The sequence below is a fragment of the Marmota marmota genome, unplaced genomic scaffold (assembly GCF_001458135.2).
Source record: "Marmota marmota marmota unplaced genomic scaffold, marMar, whole genome shotgun sequence".
NCBI classification, from domain to species: domain Eukaryota; kingdom Metazoa; phylum Chordata; class Mammalia; order Rodentia; family Sciuridae; genus Marmota; species Marmota marmota.
In genome coordinates, this window is record NW_026000019.1 from 3,030,620 (window position 1) to 3,052,317 (window position 21,698).

The 21,698-nt window shown below is 33.3% G+C and overlaps 1 protein-coding gene across 11 annotated transcripts in view; it reads left to right on the top strand.

The window, feature by feature from the left end:
* Window positions 1–21,698, top strand: part of Uchl5 (ubiquitin C-terminal hydrolase L5) — a 43,768-nt gene that overhangs the window by 11,164 nt on the left and 10,906 nt on the right. For all 11 annotated transcript variants that reach the window (XR_007349946.1, XR_007349947.1, XR_007349945.1 and 8 more), the window contains 5 exons: window positions 12,498–12,623; window positions 12,708–12,769; window positions 12,846–12,976; window positions 14,706–14,769; window positions 21,288–21,390. Coding sequence is in view for 8 of the 11 variants with exons in the window: in XM_048809807.1 (XP_048665764.1) it covers window positions 12,498–12,623; window positions 12,708–12,769; window positions 12,846–12,976; window positions 14,706–14,769; window positions 21,288–21,390 (486 nt within the window). In the remaining 3 variants the exon portion in view is untranslated. The remainder of the gene's footprint in view (window positions 1–12,497; window positions 12,624–12,707; window positions 12,770–12,845; window positions 12,977–14,705; window positions 14,770–21,287; window positions 21,391–21,698) is intronic.

The following is a 21,698-nucleotide window of genomic DNA, read 5'->3' on the forward strand; positions in this document are numbered from 1 at the left end:
TTTCCAAATTGGCTGCACCAATCTGCAGTCCCACCAGCAATGTACAAGTGTACCCTTTTCCCCACATCCTCGCCAGCACTTGTTGTTGTTTGACTTCCTAATGGCTGCCAATCTTACTGGAGTGAGATGGTATCTTAGGGTGGTTTTGATTTGCATTTCTCTGACAGCTAGAGATGTTGAGCATTTTTTCATGTACTTGTTGATTGACTGTATGTCCTTTTTTTTAAAGAGAGAGAGAGAGAGAGAGAGAGAATTTTTTAATATTTATTTTTTAGTTTTCGGCGGACACAACATCTTTGTATATGGTGCTGAGGATTGAACCCAGGCCACACGCATGCCAGGCGAGTGCGCTACCGCTTGAGCCACATCCCCAGCCCTCAAGTGGATTTTTTGATCTTGAATGATTTTGAAACATCATGGGTTGGTCTTGTGGAAAATTTCCTGATTTTTATACCTCTTCTAAGTGTTGACTTTTGATGTGATTTGATAATAGCAGTGAATCACATTGTTAATGTCTCTGTCTGTATCCTTGGAAAAATCATTAAGTATCAGGAAATTTTTGAGCTCACAATGTTGGTCCCAAATTTTACAAAATTCTAATTTTTACTTGAAAGTGCAAATTTTGTCAGTAACAAGTATCAGGAGTTTTTTTCAAAAATCATTGGTTCATTTTCACTAAGTTTTAAGAAAATATTTGCCAAATGCCTTATCTGAAAACCATATTTGTCTTCCATTTGTTCTATCAAACAAAAATGGTATTGGGCTGGGGTTGTAGCTCAGTGGTAGAGTGCTTGCCTGGCATGTGTAACAGTGCGCACTGGGTTCAATTTTCAGCACCACATAAAAATAAATAAGTAAAATAAAATATTAGGGCTGGGGATATAGCTCAGTTGGTAGAGTGCTTGCCTGGGATACAGCTCAGTTGGTAGAGTGCTTGCCTTGCATACACAAGGCCCTGGGTTCAATCCCCAGCACCACACACACACAAAAGTATTATGTCAAATAAAAATGGTGTTCCAAAAAAAGGTGCCAACTTAACTGATAACAAACTATCATACAAGTCCCTTTTCTTGAAATAACAAGCATATCTTGATACATAGCAGTTCTTTTTTTTTATTTCCTATTTCATTACACAGAATATTAAAAAATTGTACTCCAAGGTCAAAATTTAATACAAATAACTTTCACTGGTTTTGTATCAAAGATATTTTTTGATAAAACTGGATCTTTGTTTCATTTGATTTTTTTTGAACTATATGTGTCAATGAAACATTTAATACAACATTTAGATTTGTGCTAAAATACCAGCACTTTTACACCATTGCTTTTGTGCCATCTGTGAAGATGGAAAAACAGGAAAAAAGATAAAAACTCTCTTAGGATTGTTATGGAAACAATTCATTTTCTTTGAACTTACAAACCCATTAAGAAAGAAAGGTCTTAGGTATTCCTAGAGATCCATGGACTACACTTTAATAATTATTGTTCTAGTTTATACAATGATCAGAAGTTGAGTTTAATTCACTTTGCTGAATGCCTGAATATCATCTGGCTTATCATTTAGAAAAGCTGAAAAAGGGAATGATTATTTTCATAAATTAGTTTGATTAATTTGATTATTGTTTAAAGTTCAAGCTAAATATGATTGCATTTGTTTTAAAATTACGCTTATATTTAAGAGATCCCCAAAATTGCTTAGTATAATTAAGATTAACCTTTTTTTTGGTATGGGGGATTGAACTCAGGGGCACTTGGCCACTGAGCCAAATCCCCAGCCCTTTTTTATAAATTTTATTTAGAGACAGGGTTTCACTTAGTTGCTTAGTGCCTCACCATTGCTGAGGCTGGCTTTGAACTTACGATACGATCCTGCTGCCACAACCTCCCTCCCTAGCCACTGGGATTACAGGCATGTGCCACTACACCCAGCCATGATTAACTTTTAGAAAGGTGGAAAAACAAAAATGCTTGTTCTTATTGCTAACTTATAGGTCAAGTCTTTGCTTTTCTACTTGGTAATATGTTTTCCTTTTTCTTTTATTGCTTCTTTGCATTTTTCTTTGACTTTCTAAATTGAGTATTTTTAGAGAAATTAGAATTTTCTCTTATTTTAAAGAAAATATGGTTTTATTATTATGGTTTAGGAAAGTACCATTTTTTAGGGTTTTATTTATTTTTCTATATTTTTATTGGTGCATTATAGTTGTACATTAATGGATTTGTTGTTACATATTTGTACATGCACACAATATAAAAATATAATTTGGCTAATGTCCTTCTCCAGTATTTCCCCTTTTCCTTCCCTTCTCCCTTTTCCTGGTTCCTTTACTATACCGATTTCCTTTTGATTTTCATGAGGTCAGCTTCCCCACCTTTCTTTTACTTTTTCCTCTCTAACTTCCACATATGAGAGAAAATATATGACCCTTGACCTTCCAAATTGAACTTTTTTTGCTTAACATAATGTTCTCAAGTTCCATCTATTTTTTTGCAAATGACAAAATTCATTTTTCCTTATGGCTGAATAAAACTCCATATAAAAATGTGTATATATACACCACATTTTCTTTATGTACTCATCCATTGATGGACTCCTATGCTGCTTTTTTGACTAATCTGAATTGTGCTGTTATAAACAAGAGTATGCATGTATTACTATAATATGATGACTTTAATTTTTTAGGATAAATATTGTGATATAGCTGGGTCATATGGTGATTCCTTCCATGCCTAGTCTTTTGAGGAACCTATATACTGATTTCCATAGTGGTTGTACTAATGTACAGTCTGACCAATAGTGTGAAAATGTTCTTTAGTAGTCATTACTGTTTGTATTCTTGTCATTTTTTTCCCCAGATAGCAGTACTTATATTACAGAAATAAAGTTGTGAAAGTGAATATCCTTGTAGTACCTTACGTCTCTACTAGCCATTTTTTTAATAGTTTGACTCATTTGATCAATAAGTGGAATATATACATCTATTATATAAAATTTAAGCATTTTAGGACATGTGAGTTAAAAAAGAAGTACTTAATAATTCCTGTTCTAGAAATAACCACTCTTAAAGTCTTACATATTTTTTATGTGTCTGTGTATTTAATTGTATTTCTTCCACACAGACTATAAACCTGGGAGTTAGGAGTTTTATTTTTAAAAATAGTTTCTGGTACATAGTAGATATCCAAAAAATATAGACTGAACTGTTCATCTCTAAGACTGTTATAAAGGACTCTGGAAGTCACTAACAGCAAGACATTAAAGATGTCTGATTTATAAAGGCCTAGGTATTTTTAAGGTGTATGAAAAACTGTAAAGAAAAAGAAATGATACTATACTAGAGTTTGAATTTATAATTTCTGGAGTCACTTGACAGTTTTCTATTTCTGTGTTCCATTTCTATTTTACTGTATTTTAATATTTTATGTGTATTATATTTTAGCTGTCTTTATTAAGATGTCAAATTAGTGATTCCCTAATAATATCAATTTTGTATTGTATTATTGCTAGCAGTTTTTATTAAACTGATAGATCACTAATTCTCCATTAATGTTAGTTTTATTAGTATATGACTCTTATAAGCCTAAGCTAGGAGACTTGTATGCACATTAGCTAAATATATAATTATTTTTTTATAATTTTAGTTGAAAATGGACACAATATCTTTTTATGTATTTATTTTTATATGATGCTGAGGATGCAGTGCCTCAAACATGTGATCTAAGTGCTCGACCACTGAGCTTCAGCCCCAGTCCAAAATATATAATTCTTGATTTTAGTCTTCAGTAGCTTCCAATTCTGTTTAGACTCTTAGGAGTATTTTCAGATGAAAAAAAAAGAATTAAAATCATTTTTACTTGTGATAAGGTTATACAGATTAAATGTATAGTGTTGCTATTTATAGATGGAGTTATATCCTTTAGAGAGGTAACATTGGCCATGTTATGCTAGTCATCTACTGTAATTGGAAGTATATGTGTGTATATCATTGATTAATGAAATATCAAGGGCTGGTCTTATAGCTTAGTGGTAGAGTGCTTGCCTTGCACGTGAGAGAACCTTGGTTCAATCCCCAGAACTGCCTGCCTGCTTAAAAAAACAAAAAATCCAAAAAAGAGACACAACAGTCAGTGTCTCTCTCTTTGTCTCTCTGTCTCTGTCTCTGTCTCTATTTATATCCAGAAAAGAAATTATATCCTAGTAATTGCAGATTGTATATAAGGATCCAGAAATGACATTTTGGTAACACTTCTATGTAAAACATTGCATTCTTATTACTGTTTCACTAATGAAAAAACTAAGGCATGCTTTACTTACTTAAAACCATGCTTCAGTGTCTGACTCTTGTTTTTTCTTTTAGGAAAGAATGATTAGCACTTAAAATATGGCAGATATTGTGCTAGGTGCTTAAAGAATGAAAAGCTGTCATGATGCCTGCCCTCAGAGGTGTTTAGAGTATAGTATAGGAGATTGGAATTAATAAATTAAATGCAGAATTACAATGGTGTCATATGTACTACATGGAGTGAAATGAAAGCACTATTACGAAATTTGTGATTAATCTAAAAATCCTCACTTGGTCACCAGCTATTGAGTTTGGTGTCCCACTCACTGTTGATAGCAATTGCAATGTGAGGAGTTCACAAGACAGCCCTCAGGTTCTATAATCTGCTAGAAAGGCTCACAGACATCCCTGAAAGTTGTTACACTGAAGTTTTTTTTTTCTTTTTTAACTTATTTCACATTTGTAGGGCAATTTTTTTGTTTTTTATATCTTTATTTTATTTTTATGTGGTGCTGAGGATCGAACCCAGTGCCTCACACAGGCCAGGTGAGCACGTTACCACTTGAGCCACATCCCCATTCCCACACTGAAGGGTTATTACAGAAAAAAGATACAGATTAAAATCAGGGAAGCCAGGCACAGTGGCATATGCTGTAATCCCAGCAATTGGAAGGCTGAGACTCAGGATTGCAAGTTTGAGGCCAGCCTCAGCAATTTAGTATGGCCCCAAACAACTTAGTGAGACTGTCTCAAAATAAAAGTAAAAAAAGGCTGGGGATGTGGCTCAGTTGTTAAGCCTCCCCATCCTGTTCAATCCCCAGTATCAAAAATAGATAAATAAAATCAGGGAAGAGACATGTAGGGAAGAACCTAGAAGAGAGTTCTATGTGGAGCTTCCAGCTGTCTTCTAGTGTTATCACAGATGGTACTTTCTTGGCAATGCTTTGTGTGACAGTATGCAGATTATTGCCATCCAGGGAACAGGAACTGGTTCTTGATGGTTATACTTACTGGGCCTGAGTCACGTAGGTGTGGTTGGTTACCCATGTGGCTGAGCTCAGTCTTTAGCTCCACAGGAGATTGAACTGATAATGCTGACCCAAAGCTTCCACTCACATTCTCCTTTTTAGAATCAGTGTGGACCAAAGCCCCTAGGTAAACAAAGACATTTTCTTGGGCGTGACTTTTCAAGGGCTTCCTGGGCCAAGTGGCCATACTTTTCTTTAGGTGAGATTAAGTTCTTTGCTACACACATAAAAATGGGGTTTGATGTTGTCAGGGAAGTCTTAAGAATGTCTCTCTGAGTAAGTGACAGATGCTGTTATATAAAGGTTAAGTAGGTATTAACTAGGAAGAGAGGTTGAGGATCATTCCAGGTTAATAATAGCTTTATAGCACATGGAAGTGAGACGAATAAAAGATAGTAGAGGGAAGCCAGTATTGCTGGAAATAGAGAGCAAAGGGGAGAGGTCCTGAGATATGAAGGTGAATACACGGTATATTAGGTTTAAATACAGTTAGGTTTAGAGAAATAATTGTTTATAACAAATAGTCTCCCTCCCCCTTTCATGTCCAAAGCCATCAAGGTTGCAGGTTTTTTCATTTTGTTCCTTTGTGTATGTCTTCTATTCCAGAGGTTTCTTAATGGTCTAAGATGATTGCTATTACTTCGTCTGTTCTTTCATTTCCATATTTCAGACAGCAAGAAGGGGACAGTTGTACACTTTGTTTCTTTTATGGACCTTTTCTAGATTTACCTGGGTCACAAGCTTTCTTCTCTTTGTCTAAAACTCAATAACTTGAGTTAAACTGTAAAGGAGACTAGGGAATTTGTCTTCATTCTGTGTGGCCATGGGCCTAGGTAAAATGTGGTAGTCTGATCTTTTATGAGGAGAAGATAGATATGGGAGAACAACTGTTAACTTGTACATGCAGACAGGTCAGACCATGGAAGATATTTTAAGTTGATAGGTTATTGAAGTATATTTGAAAGGATGACATGATCAGATTTTCATTAAAAGAGATCTTGCAGAATTGGGAATGCATTTGAGAAGTGATATGGAGCTGGGTTGCAGTAGCACGCACCTGTAATCCCAGTGATTTGGGAGGATAAGGCAAGAGGATCACAAGTTCAAGGCCAGCCTGAACAATTTAGCAAGGCCCTAAGCAATTTAGGTAGACTTTATCTCAAAATAAAAAATTAAAAGGCCTAGAAATATTGCTCAATGGCAAAGCACCCTTGGATACAATCCCCAGTACCAAAAAAAGAGAAATGGTACAGAATTTAAAAGTAGATATTACCAAGAAGCTTTTGCAGAAATCCATGTGAAAATATGTGAACAGATAGGAAAGCAGTAATATTTAGTAGGTATAGGTAGCACCTTTAATGTGTAATGGATTGCATGAGAACAAAGGAGGAAGTCATATCAATGGTGATGCCTGTGTTTTTCTTTTTTCCTTAAGAAAGTTTACTGTTAAAGTACAAAGAATGGAGTTATGATAATTCCTGAGAGATGATACACACTTAATGATTGGTCAATTCATGGATTCCATTTATTTATTTTGTTATATAGTTCTGTATTTTAAGAAATGTAGTAAGTGCCTAAGAACTCACCACCTACTGTAAACTTCATCTGTTTTTCTTCCTTTCCTACCCTTTGTTCAACATAACCTTTACCTTCCCTCCTTCTATCTAGTGTAACTGTCACATTGATTCTATTTATCATTTCTGTGCTTTTCTTCATGTATATATGTGTATGTATGTGTACATATATATTTTTTTCTTTTTTGGGGGGAAGAGGTACTGGGGATTGAACTCGGGAGCACTGGGCCACTGAGCCACATCCCCAGCCCTATTTTGTATTTTATTTAGAGGCGAGGTCTTAATGAGTTGCTTAGTGCCTTGCTTTTGCTGAGGCTGCTTTTGAACTCCCAGTCTTCCTGCCTCAGCCTTCCGAGCCACTGGGTATTATTTTTATCCTAAAAAGATGTGTGTATATACAATTTTACTCAATAAAAAGTATCACACTCTATATACATTTTTTTGTCATTTAATATCATGTTATTAAATTTCATGCGTAGCTGGGCACAGTGGTACATGCCTATAATCCCATTGGCTCAGTTGGTTGAGGCAGGAAGATCAAAAGTTGAAGGGCAATTTGAGCAACTTAAAAAGAGCCTGTGTCAAAATGAAAAATAAAAGGGCTGGGGACATAGCTCAATGGTAAAGCATCTCTGGGTTCAATCCCCAGTACCACACACATACACACACCAAAAAAAAAAAAAAAATATGCATAAGTTGTTTATCATGATAGTTCATAATATCAATTGCATGGACATAATTGGTCATGTTTGTTTGCTTTTCTGTAGATGTTGGTTGCCATTTAGGTTTTCCATTTGTGTTACTGTGAATTATGTGGGGCTATAAACTTTTTAGTACATTTCCTGTTTTATTTATGCAAGTTTGCCCTTCAGTACTTCTGGAAGTAGAAATACTACTTCATCTGACAGGTAAATGTACAACTTTAGGAGGCAGTATCAAAATGTTTTCTCAGTATTTCTTCAGTTTATACTTTCACTAGCACAAAAACCACATATTCCAATACATGACATCCTTGGGCCTTTTTAATTTTTGCTACTCAGTTAACTTTATGATGGTACTTAAATATTGTCTGGACTTCTGAAGTTATGATATGTAATGGGTCGTTTCTCTTGTTTTTTCCAGAAATAACTCTGCTGCCTTAGTCCTATGCTTTTTGTGGAAATTTTATAATCTTACCAAATTGTATGAAAAATCGTGTTACAATTGTGACAGTAGTAGCACTGAATAAATATATATATATATATATATATATATATATCGAAGGAGAATGTATACCTTTCTGAACATCGTCGGTTCCTATTTCTTTATATTTAGAATTTTAAAATGTTGCATAATTTTGTCAGGTGACATTTCTGTAGATATAGATCTTTTGTTAGATTTAGTCTTCATTTCTTTTTCGGTACTGGGGGATTGAACTCAGGGGCACTTGGCCACTGAGCCACATCCCCAGCCCTGTTATATTTTATTTAGAGATGGGTCTCGCTTTTGCTGAGGCTGGCTTTGAACTCAACAATCCTCTTTCCTCAGCTTCCTGAGTCACTGGGATTAAAGGCATGCACCACCATGCCCAGCTAATTCTTCATTTCTTGATATCTTATTATAGTTGTAAATATCTCATTTTCAGTTACTTTTTCCTAGTATTTGTACTGGTATTAAGAAATGCAATTCACTTTTATGTATTAATATATTTAGCCATCCTGCTAAAACTTTCCTATTTTCTGTAATAATTTGTTGGATTTTGGGGAGGAATGGAGTGTTTCTAACTAAATGACCATATCATCTTCAAATAACCCCAGTTTTTTTTTTTTTTATAATTCTTTTGGATCTAATTACTATTACTATTATTATTATAATTATTTTGTCTTATTGCCTGGCTGAGATTTCCTGTAAAATCATTTGTGACTTTAAAAGGAATACTTTTACTATTTACCCATTTAGGATATTTACTACAGCTTTTTTTAATGTAATTTTTTAAGATAAGGAAATTGTTTAAAAATATATTCTTATGTAACAGTTCTCTTATTAAATAGCAAATGTCTATTATGAAAGGATATTAAATTTTTTCAAAGGCTTTTTCTGCCTCTAGATGATTTTGTTTATTTCCTTTTTGGTAGGTTACTTCAGTTAATTACATTTATGAATTTTTCTAATATTAAGTCATCCAATAGCTCCATTAAGTCATGGTGCGGTTTCTTTTTATATACTATTGGATTAAATAGTATTTTGTTTCAGGCTTTTAAAATCAATATTATTAATGAAATGTGCCTCAATTTTTCTTTTTGTGATGACTTTGACTTTTTTAGATGAAATGAGATGGAATTTCCTCTTTTAAAGTTATAAAGTGTGTGTGTAAAATGATCTGTTTCTTTAAATTTTGACAGAATTGGTGTATAAAATCATCTGAGATTGTTTTCTATTTGAGAGTATTTTTTTTTTTTTTTAACCACTGTTTCACTTTAATAAAGGACCATTCAGGCTGTTTCTATCTTTTTTTGTTAGTTTGAATTAGGATACTTTTTGTCAGAATTTCTCCATTTCTGCATAAGTTTTCAAAATGGTTTCTTCTGGATTTTTATTTGCATATTGGTGTGAAAGTGATTTATTCTTTATTAATTTTCCACCTTTTACTAGTTACTTCACACTGTCATTATCACCAGATGACTGGTTTCAGTTCCCTTCAATCATTCCTACAAACCTGAGTCTTTCTGAAGCAGTATTAATTTTTATTTCCCTAGTAAAACTTTTTACTCTTATAGTAATCCTCAAGGTCAGTGATTTACTGTAAATCAGTATGCTCTTTACCTCTTAAATATATTGTCTTATTTTGTTTCTTTGTTCAAACTCTTTATTTCATAGAATAAATTTCATTCTCTGTTCTCTAGGTCCAAGTTTTCAAAGCCCTGTTAAAATTTCACATATAGGGAAACCTTATCTGATACTCCATTGTAAAATGATTTCTTCTTTAACTCTTTTGGTTTTATTGTTCATTTTTTTTTTTTTTTTTTTTTTTTTTTTTTTTTTTTTTTGGTGATGAGCAGCACATTTATCTCTACTTTTTAGAAAGTTTTGTTATTTTGAGATGGGGTCTTGCTATGTTGCCCAGGTGTTCAAACTCCTGGGCTCAAGGGGTCTGCCTGTCTTTGCTTCCCTAATCAGCCAGCTACTTGCTAGAATTATAGGCACATTTTAAAGTAACATTTCCTTTAAGAAACCATAATTTACCTTCTATACTGTTTTTTTCTGGACTGTTAATAAATGTTAAAATTTAGTTTGTGTATATTGCTATAGCTATGACTCAATGAAGATTGATTATATATGTAGTACTTTAGGCTGAGTATTATTCCCCAGGCATCTACCATTTTTTTTTTCATAAGTTTTGAAAAGAAGTTATTCTTGAGTACAAGGTTACATAATCAAATGCCTGCAGTATCAGGTTGACAACATCAATATGTGAATTGTTGTGTATACGAGACATGAAATGAAAGAGCTCTGATAAACTAAAGTGTATACCCCATCAAAGGAATTCAAGCCAAATTCTTAAGGTTTTGGGCTAGCTCTGCTTGTGACCCCTGTTCTATTTTTGTTTCTGTTGTTGAACTCTACTACTTAACTTTAAAATGTGTTAAAAACCAGAGTATATAGAATATTCATAATAAAGAATTTAAAAAGTTGGGGATCACATAAATAATATATATTGCATTAGGTTTTTTGTAGCATAAGTTACAAACTTTTCTCAAATATGCACAAATATCTATGTATAGACACACATATATATGGTAATATTATGTTGGTTTCATAAGGACAAAGATCACATCTCTCTTGTTCACTGTTCAACATTTTCCACAAAGTCTGGCAAATATTGTTTGAAAGAGTGGCTATACTTTTTAATTTTTTTCCCCTTCTTTTGGTAATTCTTTACTGTGTATAGCATAACCACCTAGTGGTACTAAACTCTTTTTAAAACTTGAAGTATTTTTATTCCCATGTTCCCATGTACACTGTCATTACTCTTCTTGAGACACATGCACAAGATGAGCTATAAGCTATAATTGTTCATGGACTTTATAAATTGTTATTCACATCAAAAGAGAAATATCAGCAACTATAGGACATTTTTTTCTACTTCTGTAAAAAAAAATTGTAAAGTGGTAGGTTGCAGATTTGAAGTCCTTAGGTCATAGAAATGTTTCATAGATAACTCTAAAAGCTTTGCTATGTAACCCAGCATTGATTATATAGTGTATCTTTAATGTGTCATGATTTTGAAAGAATGTGTGAACTCTGACTTCACTGTACTGCTGTCATCAGACAATTTTATCCTAGGTAATTTTGGCCCAAGATAAGGGAACGTTAAATATTAGAAAGTTTTAGTTAGCCACATTTATGGTCTTCTTTAATCATTAAAACTTGTCATCCAAATTCAGTAAAGAACTGATTCACATCAAAGTTTATGTTAATAGAAATTAGTGACAATGTTAATTGGATTCCAGATCTCCTCTAAATCATTAATTCTGAGATGATTTTGAATACATATTACTTTCATAGAGGAATTATAGAAATGGAGTGGTATTATATTTGTTAGGAATTGGAAAGAAGAGAATGGAAAACACAGTCTTATCATGTCTGTTAAGATGGGGAGTAAGAGAAAGTACCTTAGTTGAGAATATAGTCTTAACCTTTTTGTGTCTCAGCTTTCACAAGTATAAAACAAGAATAAGAATGTTGCTTCTTTAGGCTGGGGTTGTTGCTCAGTGGTATAGCAGCTGCTTAGCATGTATGAGGCCCTGAGTTAGATCCCCCTGCACTCAAAAAAAGAAGAAAGAAAAAATTAGGGGTGAGGATTGTAGCATTTATCTAGCATGAGTCAGGTTCTGGATGAGCCAGGCATGGGGCACAGGCCTGTAATCCCAGTAGCTCCGGAGGCTGAGGTAGGAAGATCTCAAGCCAGCCTCAGCAACTTAGTGAGGCTCTGAGCCATTTAGTGAGACCCTGTCTTGAATAAAAAATAAAAATTGGTGGGGGTTGAGGATGTGACTCAGTGTTTGAACACCCCTACGTTTAATCCCTGGTGCCAAAACAAAAGAAATTTGTTATATGTGAAGTGCCTAGAAAGCTACATGGCTGTAGCTTTTTTTGTTAAATGAACATTTTAATAGCTGGAGTACAAAACTGTAAAAACTGATTGAGTGGACATATTTGGGAGGATTCAAATGAGAGTAGAAACTAATATGAGTTGTTGCAGGATTATCTAAAAGTGACGTAGATGAGTTAAAAGTTTGTGCTGGGTTGGATAGGCAGAAATATGTTTAGGAGGAAGTGAGTGTGAAGGGAGGATAAGTTCATTTGGCTTAATCAGCTATGTTGGATGATTGGTCTTGTAACCTTAACTGAATTGGCTTTCATTAATGTTATAAGTTCATTTGTTTTCTAGAATCAACTCCAGAATTGCAACCAATTTCTGAAAATAGACTAGACTAGAAATCAAACATTTTTATTATTTTTCGGCTAAGACTATGAAATAAAAATTGGAAACTATTAATATATTTTGGGGGTCACTTTCACCAGTTAAAAACTTAAAAAATTAATAATATCTTTGCTTTTATGTTTTATAGGTAATTAACAATGCATGTGCCACTCAAGCCATTGTAAGTGTGTTGTTGAACTGTACCCATCAAGATGTTCATTTAGGAGAGACATTATCAGAGTTTAAAGAATTTTCACAAAGTTTTGATGCAGCTGTGAGTAAAATCTTCTTCCTAATCCTAAAATGACCTCTTTGTCATTGTTCTTATTTTAATATACTGCTTCTAAAATTATTTTAGATGAAGGGTTTGGCACTGAGCAATTCAGATGTGATTCGACAAGTACACAACAGTTTTGCCAGGTAATGAGTCTTTATATTAAATAAGTACAGTTTCTGTTTTTGTTTCTTTGTCTCATTGTTTTTTTCTTAACTATAGACAGCAAATGTTTGAATTTGATGCAAAAACATCAGCCAAAGAAGAAGATGCTTTTCACTTTGTCAGTTATGTTCCTGTTAATGGAAGACTGTATGAATTAGATGGATTAAGAGAAGGACCAATTGATTTAGGTAATCTGGTTTCTTGGTGTTTAACTTTTTTTTTAAAAACATTTATTTTTTAGTTGTAGATTGACACAATATCTTTATTTTATTTTTATTATGTAGTGCTGAGGATCGAGGTGAGTGCTTGTTGCAAGCTAGGCAAGCGCTCTACCTCCGACACAACCCCAGCCCTAGTATTTATTTTGACAAGGACAAAAAAGTTGACTATTCATCTTTATTTAAACTATAGTACTGCTTACGTTTTAAAAGTGGAGGTTACTATAAGGTCGTATAATATGAAAGTGTTAGCTTTTTATGGAATTAAAATAACATAGGAATGACATGTTAACTGCAATAATTCAATTGACCTTTAATTTTTTTTCTAAGAGAAAATATTTTTTTAACCCACAGATTACATAATTTATATTTTATTTTCCAGTTAACTTAAAAAAATACTCAGTAAATTTAAAAGGTTGTTATTATCATTTTTATTTACTGGGGGATAACAAGCATTTCTTACATCATCTTGGAATAAAATATTTTCATTTGGCTTGAGTATGGTGGCTCATGCTTGTAATCCCAGCGTCTTGTGAGGCTGAGGTTCAGTCCCAAGTACAGTAAATTTTTTTTTTTTTTAATTTGAAGTTGGATCATTAACAATCACTTTAATTTACTGTTCAGTAATCTCCTATTAAATATCTTTCTTTGTATTTAGATAGAATGTTATTGTGCTCTTCTTTTTACTAAAGGGAAAAATTGTCCTTCTCTTACCCTGTCTTTAACCTTAAGGAAAGATGATAAATGGTTATTAAGGGTACAGTCTGTAGTTCTGAAATAATACTAAAACAATGATCCACAAAAATTTGTTTTTTTTTTTTGCCCCCCACAGTGCTGGGAATTGAACCCAGGAACTTGTACTGCATCCAAGCCCAGCCATAAATAATTTTAACTCCTTATTATGAGCTTATTAAATTTTCTCTTTTCCTTTTTAAAATGGATTGAATGAAGTCCAGCAGAACTTGTTTTAGTTGAGAATCTGATATTATATGCTATTCATAAAATTTTGTACTTTTTTTTTAAATTTAATTTTCTTTTTAAAGAGAGAGTGAGAGAGGGAGAAAGAGAGAGAGAGAAAGAGAGAGAATTTCAATATTTATGTTTTTTTAGTTATCGGCGGACACAACATCTTTGTTTGTACGTCGTGCTGAGGATCGAACCCGGGCCGCATGCATGCCAGGCGAGCGCGCTACCGCTTGAGCCACATCCCCAGCCCATTAAATTTAAATTTTTAAAAATATTTATTCTTACGTTTTGGACTCACATTATGGATGGATTTCACTTTTTAATTTTTGAGTTAGGATTGTGGGAGTCAGGTAAATAAGGATTGAATCCTTATTTTGTCCTAACATGTGGGTTAGTCTTTCTAATCTTATAGTTTTATCATCTGTAAAGTCAGGGTAGTTATCCTTATCTCACAGGATTGTGAATTTAAATGAGTAAACTTCCTAATTTGTTACTTCCTCAAATATTTGCTTAGTATCTCCCATGTAAGACAATAATATGACAGTACAAATTATGCTAATATTCTTTCTCCTAATCTTTAATCAAGACAATAAGAATTAAAGCTTAATATAGTAATGCTAAAATGACTTACTGTCCTGAATTTGCTAAACGCACTTATAGAAAGATTTTTGAGGGAGTGTTGATGTTGATTACGCTTATTTTTGTTTTAATTGGTTTTAAAATTTCTTTCTAGGTGCTTGCAATCAAGATGACTGGATCAGCGCAGTAAGGCCAGTCATAGAAAAAAGAATACAAAAGTAAATGCTCAGCTAATTTCATTGGCATAAACATTCAGGATTTTAGTTTTGTTTGTTTTTTCTTGAGCACTGTATGTAGAACATTACTTTTGATTGCATTAATGCATTCAGGAAATCTATTTCTAAAAATGTCCAAATTTTACATGGATGTCAGATATGACATAACTTTAGAGAATTTAAATGTGCTAGTCTCCATTAAGTGAGATGTTTTCAAATATTTGTATAGATTGATGTTTTTTAAAATTTTGTTTTTGATGGCTTTTTAAATACTCAATTATTTAGAGGTAATTATATATTCATACTCAGTTATAAGAAAGAATATAGACATATTGTGTATTCTACCTTGCATGGTAGTATCTTGCAAAAACTATAGTATAATATCACAGCCAGGATATTAACATTGATATCATCAAGACAGAGCAAATAAATGGAATCGTACATTGTGTTATCTTTTTACATTAGTTTTTTTTTCACTCAACATAACTGGAGATTATTCTGAGTTGTTAAATATATCAGTAGTTTATTCTTAGTTGATGTGTACTACTCTGGTGTGAACATATCAGTTTTTTGCCTATTAACTCATTGAAAAACATATGGATTACATAGGCGTTTTTTGCTATTATGAATAAAACTGCAGTAAGCATTTTTGTACACTTTCATATAAATATAAATGAGATAAATGCATAGGAGTGTCCATAAAGTTTTATGGTAAATGCATGTTTAGTTTTTTCAGAAACTACCAAACTCTTTTCCATAGTGGTTACGCTATTTTACTTTCCTAGAAAATATGAATAATCCAGTTTCTCTCTGCATCCTTTCTAGTATTTGGTGGTGTCAAATTATTTTGTTTTATCCATTCTTATATTTCATTGTGATTTTTTGTCTATATTTTCCTATTGACTGATGATGTTAAAAATCTCTTTATGTCCTCTGCCCATTTTCTAATTTTTGACTGTTGAGCCCCCTGTGTTTTTAAAATACTTGTTCTTGGTCAGACATGTTGCCTGCAAATACTATCTTCTAGTCTGTAGCCCATCCTTTCAACATGGTTTCTTATAGAGCAGAGTCTTATTCCCAGTGAAGTTCTATTTATCAATATTTCTTGCTGTGAATTATATTTTTGTTCACAAGATTAAAAGTGCTTTGCCTCGCCCTAGATCCTGTTTTCTTTTTCTTTTCCTTAGAATGTTTATAGTTTATTTTATATTAAATCTGTGATCTGCTTTAGGTAGTTCTGTATATGGTTTGGCATTTAGGTCAAGATTTTTTTGTTATTGTTGTTTTTTGTTTATACTTACACATATTCAATTGCTCTATCATCAGTTGTTAGAAAAGACTACCCATTTTCTACTGAATTCTTCCTGAACCTTTAAAAATCAAATTAGGCATATTTGAATGATTCTATTTTGGGATTTATTATTCATCTATTGTCCTGACAGTAGCACACAGTCTTGGTTGTTGTAGCTATGTCTTGAAATGAGGCAGACTGTTGCCTTCAACTTCATTTCTTTCTTTGAAATTGTTGTAGCTATTCTGGTTCCTCTGCTTTCTAGTATAAATTTTCATTTTTTATTTTCTCTGTAGCCACAAAAATTCTTAGATAGAATTGTGATAGGAATTGTATTAAACATTTAGATCAATTTGAGGAGAATTGTTATCTGTAGTATGTTGAGTTTTCCAATATGAATCTGGTCTCTGCATTTATTTAGATCTCTAAATTTCTTCTATTTATTTATTTTTGTATGCCCTGTGTGTGGGGGGGGCATTCTTTTATCAGCATTTTGTGGCTTTTGGTATATAAATCCTGTACACATTTTGTCTGATTTATACCCAAGCACTTCATATTCTTTTGAGTGATATTATAAATGATATTGTATTTTAATTTTTTGTTTCCATGTCATCATTGCTAATACATGGAAATAAAATTGTTTTTTTCACCCTTTGTCTTACATCCTCTGTACTGAACATATCTAAATTTTATGGCATTTTTCTACATAGATAATCAAATCATTTGCAAAAAAGGGACAACTTTGAATTTATTTCTCCTTTCAGCTTTATCATTTTTGCTTCATGCATTTTCCAGCTGAGTTGTTTGGTGCATGCATATTTATCATTACTGTTTCTTGTTTTTGGATGAACATTTTTATCAATACATAATGTCCCTTTTGCCCTCTCAGTCTCTAATAGTTTTCTTTCCTGTGAAGTTTGTCTGTCTATGTAGCTACTCTTGCTTCTTTGGATTAACATATGTATGATTTTTGTTTTCCTTTTTTCTATTTTTAACTTACTCATATCATAATTAAAGTGAGTTTTTTTTTTAAGGGAGTCATTTATTTGATGTATTGAGATCACTTACATCAAATGCAGTGAATTTATAAGATCTGAAATTAAGTGTACATTTAATGTAATTATATGTTATGATTAATTCTGCCATTTTTCTTTGTTTTTGTTTTATTTTCTATTTTCTGCCTACTGTAAGTTATTTAAATACTTTTGAAATTCCATTTTTATTTATATGTATTATTCTTAGTGTATTTCTTGTGTGTGTGTGTGTGTGTGTGTGTTAGTTACTGAGGATTGAAACCAGGGATGTTGTGCTATGAGATACCTCCCCAACCCTTTTAATTATTTGTTTTGATATAGGATCTCACTAAGTTGCCCAGGCTGATCTCCAGCTTGTGAATCTCCTGCTTTAGCCTCCCAAGTAGCTGGGATTATAATCATGCACCACTACATTTGGCTTAGTGTATTACTTGTATTTTGTTTTTAGTGGTTTTTAAGTTTGTCACAGTCTATTGGTGTCAACGTTTTACCTGTGTGGGTGTAATACAGAACCTTACCTTCCTTTACATACTCTATATAACACAGTTAAATAATTCTTCTGTATACATTTTAGGAAAACCTTTTTCCCCTCTCCTTTGGTACTCAGGATAGGACTCAGGGGCACTTTACCACTGAGATACATCCCCAGCCCTTTTTTAAAATTTTGAGACAGGGTCTCACTAAGTTGTTTAGAGGCTTGCTAAATTGTTGAGGCGGCCTCAAGTTTGTGATACTCCTGCCTCTGCCTCCTGAGCCATTAGGATTACAGCTGTGTACCACTGTGGTTGACTGAAAACAGTATGATTTTCACTTTAACACAAAACATAATTTAACAAAAGTTAAAGAGAAGGAAACATTTTATTTAACCATTTTTTAAGTTCTTTTCATTTTGTTATTCCTTCCTGGTGTTCCAGGATACCTTTCTTTCTTTTTCTTTTTTAATGTTTATTATTTAGTTTTAGGTGGACACAATAATCTTTATTTTACTTTTATGTGGTACTGAGGATTGAACCTCATGCACGAGCATGCTACCACTGAGCCACAACCCCAGCCCAGGATACCTTTCTTTATCATTTCCTTTCTGCTTAGAAAATTGTTAGCTTATCCAAAGAGTAAGTTCTAAATGAACAGATTTCTTGTTTTTCTTAATCCAAAATATTTAAATTTTTCTTTGATTCCTGAAGGATATTTTCACTAGATACAGAATTCTGGATTGACATTCTTTTCTTTCAGCACTTGAAAAATTTTATGCCACTTCCTTTTGGCCACCATTTTTTTTTTTTTTTTTTACTGTAAATGCATTGTCATTCTCCTGTAGGCATGGCGTTTCTCACATGCTGCTCTCAAGATATTTTTCCTTCTCTTTAGCTTTTAGAAATTTGACTACATTGTGTTTTGGGATTTGCTCAGCTTCTTAAATCTATAGGTATATGTTGAGTCAAATTTGGAAAGTTTTCAGCCATTATACCTTGGAATACTTTGTAAACCTCACCCTTTTTCTCCTCCCTTTCCTGGACCCCAAGGACTTGAATGTTGGATCTTTTATTTAGTCCCACAGGTCCCTGAGGCTCTATTAATTTTGTCTATTTATTTTCTTGGTTCAGATTGGGTAATTTCTGTTGTTCTGTATTTTAAAAAGTTCACTGATTCTTTCCTCTGGGAGTACCCTCCATTCCATTTTCCTGTTTGAGCCCATCCATTGAGGTTTATTTTTTATTTGGGTTATAATAAAATTTCCATTTGTCCCTGTTTAGTATCTTGTTTTTTTGTTGAGACTTTTCATTTTTCACTTGTTTCTAGTGTATTTGTAATTGCTCCTTGAAACATTTTTTTACAACTCTTATCTTTGTAAGATAAGTTTGCCATCTGTCATCTCATTATCTATCAGGTGGATTATTTATTCAGTTTGAGATTTTCATGGTTTAAGTATGAACCTGAACATTCTGGGTATTATATAATAAGACTCTGGGTCTCATTAAATAAGCTCTGTTTTGGCTGGACATGGTGGCTCATGCCTGTAATCCCAGCAGACCAGAGGCTGAGACAAGAGGATCCCAAGTTGAAGGCCAGCCTCAGCAGTTTAGTGAGGTCCTATGCAATTTACTGAGGCCTGGTCTCAAAATAAAATGGGTTGGGGATGTGGCTCAGTGGTTGAATGCCCCTTGGGTTCAATTTCTGATAATAAATAAGCAAATAATTAAAAGTTCTGTTTTTGCTGTTTTTTAAAAAATAATATTTCTTTTTTAGTTATAGATGGACACAATGTCTTTATTTTACTTTATGTGGTGCTGAGGATCGAACCCAGTGTCTCATGCATGCTGGGCGAATGCTCTACCTCTGAGACACAACTCCAGCCCATGTTTCCACTGTTTTTAATGAACACTGCTCTGGCAGGGTAAATTGGAGGTGCTTCTTCATTACTGCCAGATAGGATTGTAAGTTCAGGTTTTCTACACAGCTTCTATTAAGGAGGGAAGAGGTTCCTTGGTTTCCTTGTTATTGCTGGGCAGGGATCCGGGTTTGGGCCTGCAAACAAGGCTTCCATGGATACCATTCTGTTTGTGAGAGGTCAGAGTGCCTTGTTAACAGATCCCTGCATGGCTTCTACTGATACTGAAGTGGGACAGGGATGGGCTTCTTTGCCATTAAATGATTGTTTTGGTTTCTATTCAACGTCCTCTAATAGTGCAAATAGGTATTGTTATTTTCACCTGGCAGGAATAAAATTCCCAACTCACTACTCAAGTCTTCATTTTGACACTAACTTGGGTGCCTCATTACAGCCTAGTGAGGTGGGAAGTCTAGGCTCTCTTCTTCACTTTTGTTGATGTGGTTTGGAGTGGGATCATTGTTGTGTTTGGCTACAGCAGAATAATTATTATCCAGAAGTTTTCTGTCTTGCCACACTGCCCCTGTTCTGATTGACTAGCAAGAACAGATTTTTGTTGGACTTTTTATTTTTTCTTTTTGGCTGTTGCTGGTTTCTTCATTTCCAAGTCTTGGATGAATGATGAATGAGGCATAAAGAGAACTCAGGGAATTCATCATCATGTCATTCTTGGGTCTTGAGTTCCCTAGCTTGTCTGCCTTCTCTCTCATTTGAACATTTGGTCTTTGTCTCTTTCTAATATATATGTTCTGGATGTTGAACTTAATGGGAAGAATAGGAACATGCAAATTCCTCAAGTGAAAATTTTAAAACAGTTTTTACATATTTCATGCTTTTATTAGGCTGTGTTCTGTCTCATGAATAGAACTGTGAGAAACCAATGGAGGTGACCTAATGCAAAATGGGCTTAACTTTTTTATATGTTTTTATCTTGAGTAAGTGCCATATACATGTTATAGATAATTTTTAAAATGTCAGTTTCTACTGTAAACAAGCTTATGCTATAAGAGATTTCATTGGTATCAGAGTAGTAAAAAACAACATTCAGAAATTTCACTACAACATATAATTATACATTATATTAATGAAATGCATAAATGTTTTACATATTTATATATAAGGTAGAAATAAAAATTTAAAATATATTAATTAAAAATAGAAACTGTATCATGACTTTGAAAAAATTGTGCAGTCAGGAGTAATTACAATCAAGATTCAAGCATAGCTGGGCACAGTGGCACATGCCTGTAATCCCAGCATCTCGGGAGGCTGAGGCAGGAGGATTTGGAGTTTGAAGAGAGCCTCAGCAAAAGTGAGGCTCCAAGCAACTCATTGAGATCATGTCTCTGAATAAAATACAAAATAGGGCTCAGTAATTGAGTGCCCCTGAGTTCAATCCCTGGTACCAAAAATAATAATAATAATAAGATTCCAATATAATTAATCCAACAAATGTGGGGTCTTAGTTTATTCTGTTTTCAGATACTTTTAAATAAATGAATTTTCATTATTTCTTATAAAGTTAGGGAAAATGATGAAACATGTTACATAAAATTTATTACTTCAAATGTTTTAAGTGTAATTAACACTTAGAACATTTACAAATATTTGTGATGAAATTTAGCTAAATTTTTTGCTATAGTTATTATTACTTTTTCATATTCAAAAACTTTTAGAAATGCCAATTTGAATTATTAGCCAGTTGATAGGGTAACTATCACAAAGAATAATGGTTTACTCATAGTGGATTAGCTTAATAGCAATGGTTTTGTAATTCTGTAAAAATCTTAAAATAACTCTTTTCTAGGTACAGTGAAGGTGAAATTCGATTTAACTTAATGGCTATTGTGTCTGACAGAAAAATGATTTATGAACAGAAGATAGCAGAGTTACAAAGACAACTTGCAGAGGTTTGTGGCCATATTTTTAAGTACAAAGTTCTAGTTTAGTAATTCTCTCAGGGAAAGTATCTTTTTTTTCTTTTTTAAAATATACATTTAAGCTAGGTATGGTGGCACCACCTGTAATCCCAATGGCTTGGAAGGCTGAGACAGGAGGATCGTGAGTTCAAAGCCAGATTCAGCAACTTATTGAGACCGTAAACAATTCAGTGAGACCCTGTCTGTAAATAAAATAAAATATAAAAAAGGGCTGGGGATGTGGTTAAGTGCCCCTGAGTTCAATCCCCAGTACAAAAAAAAAAAAAAAAAAAAAAAAA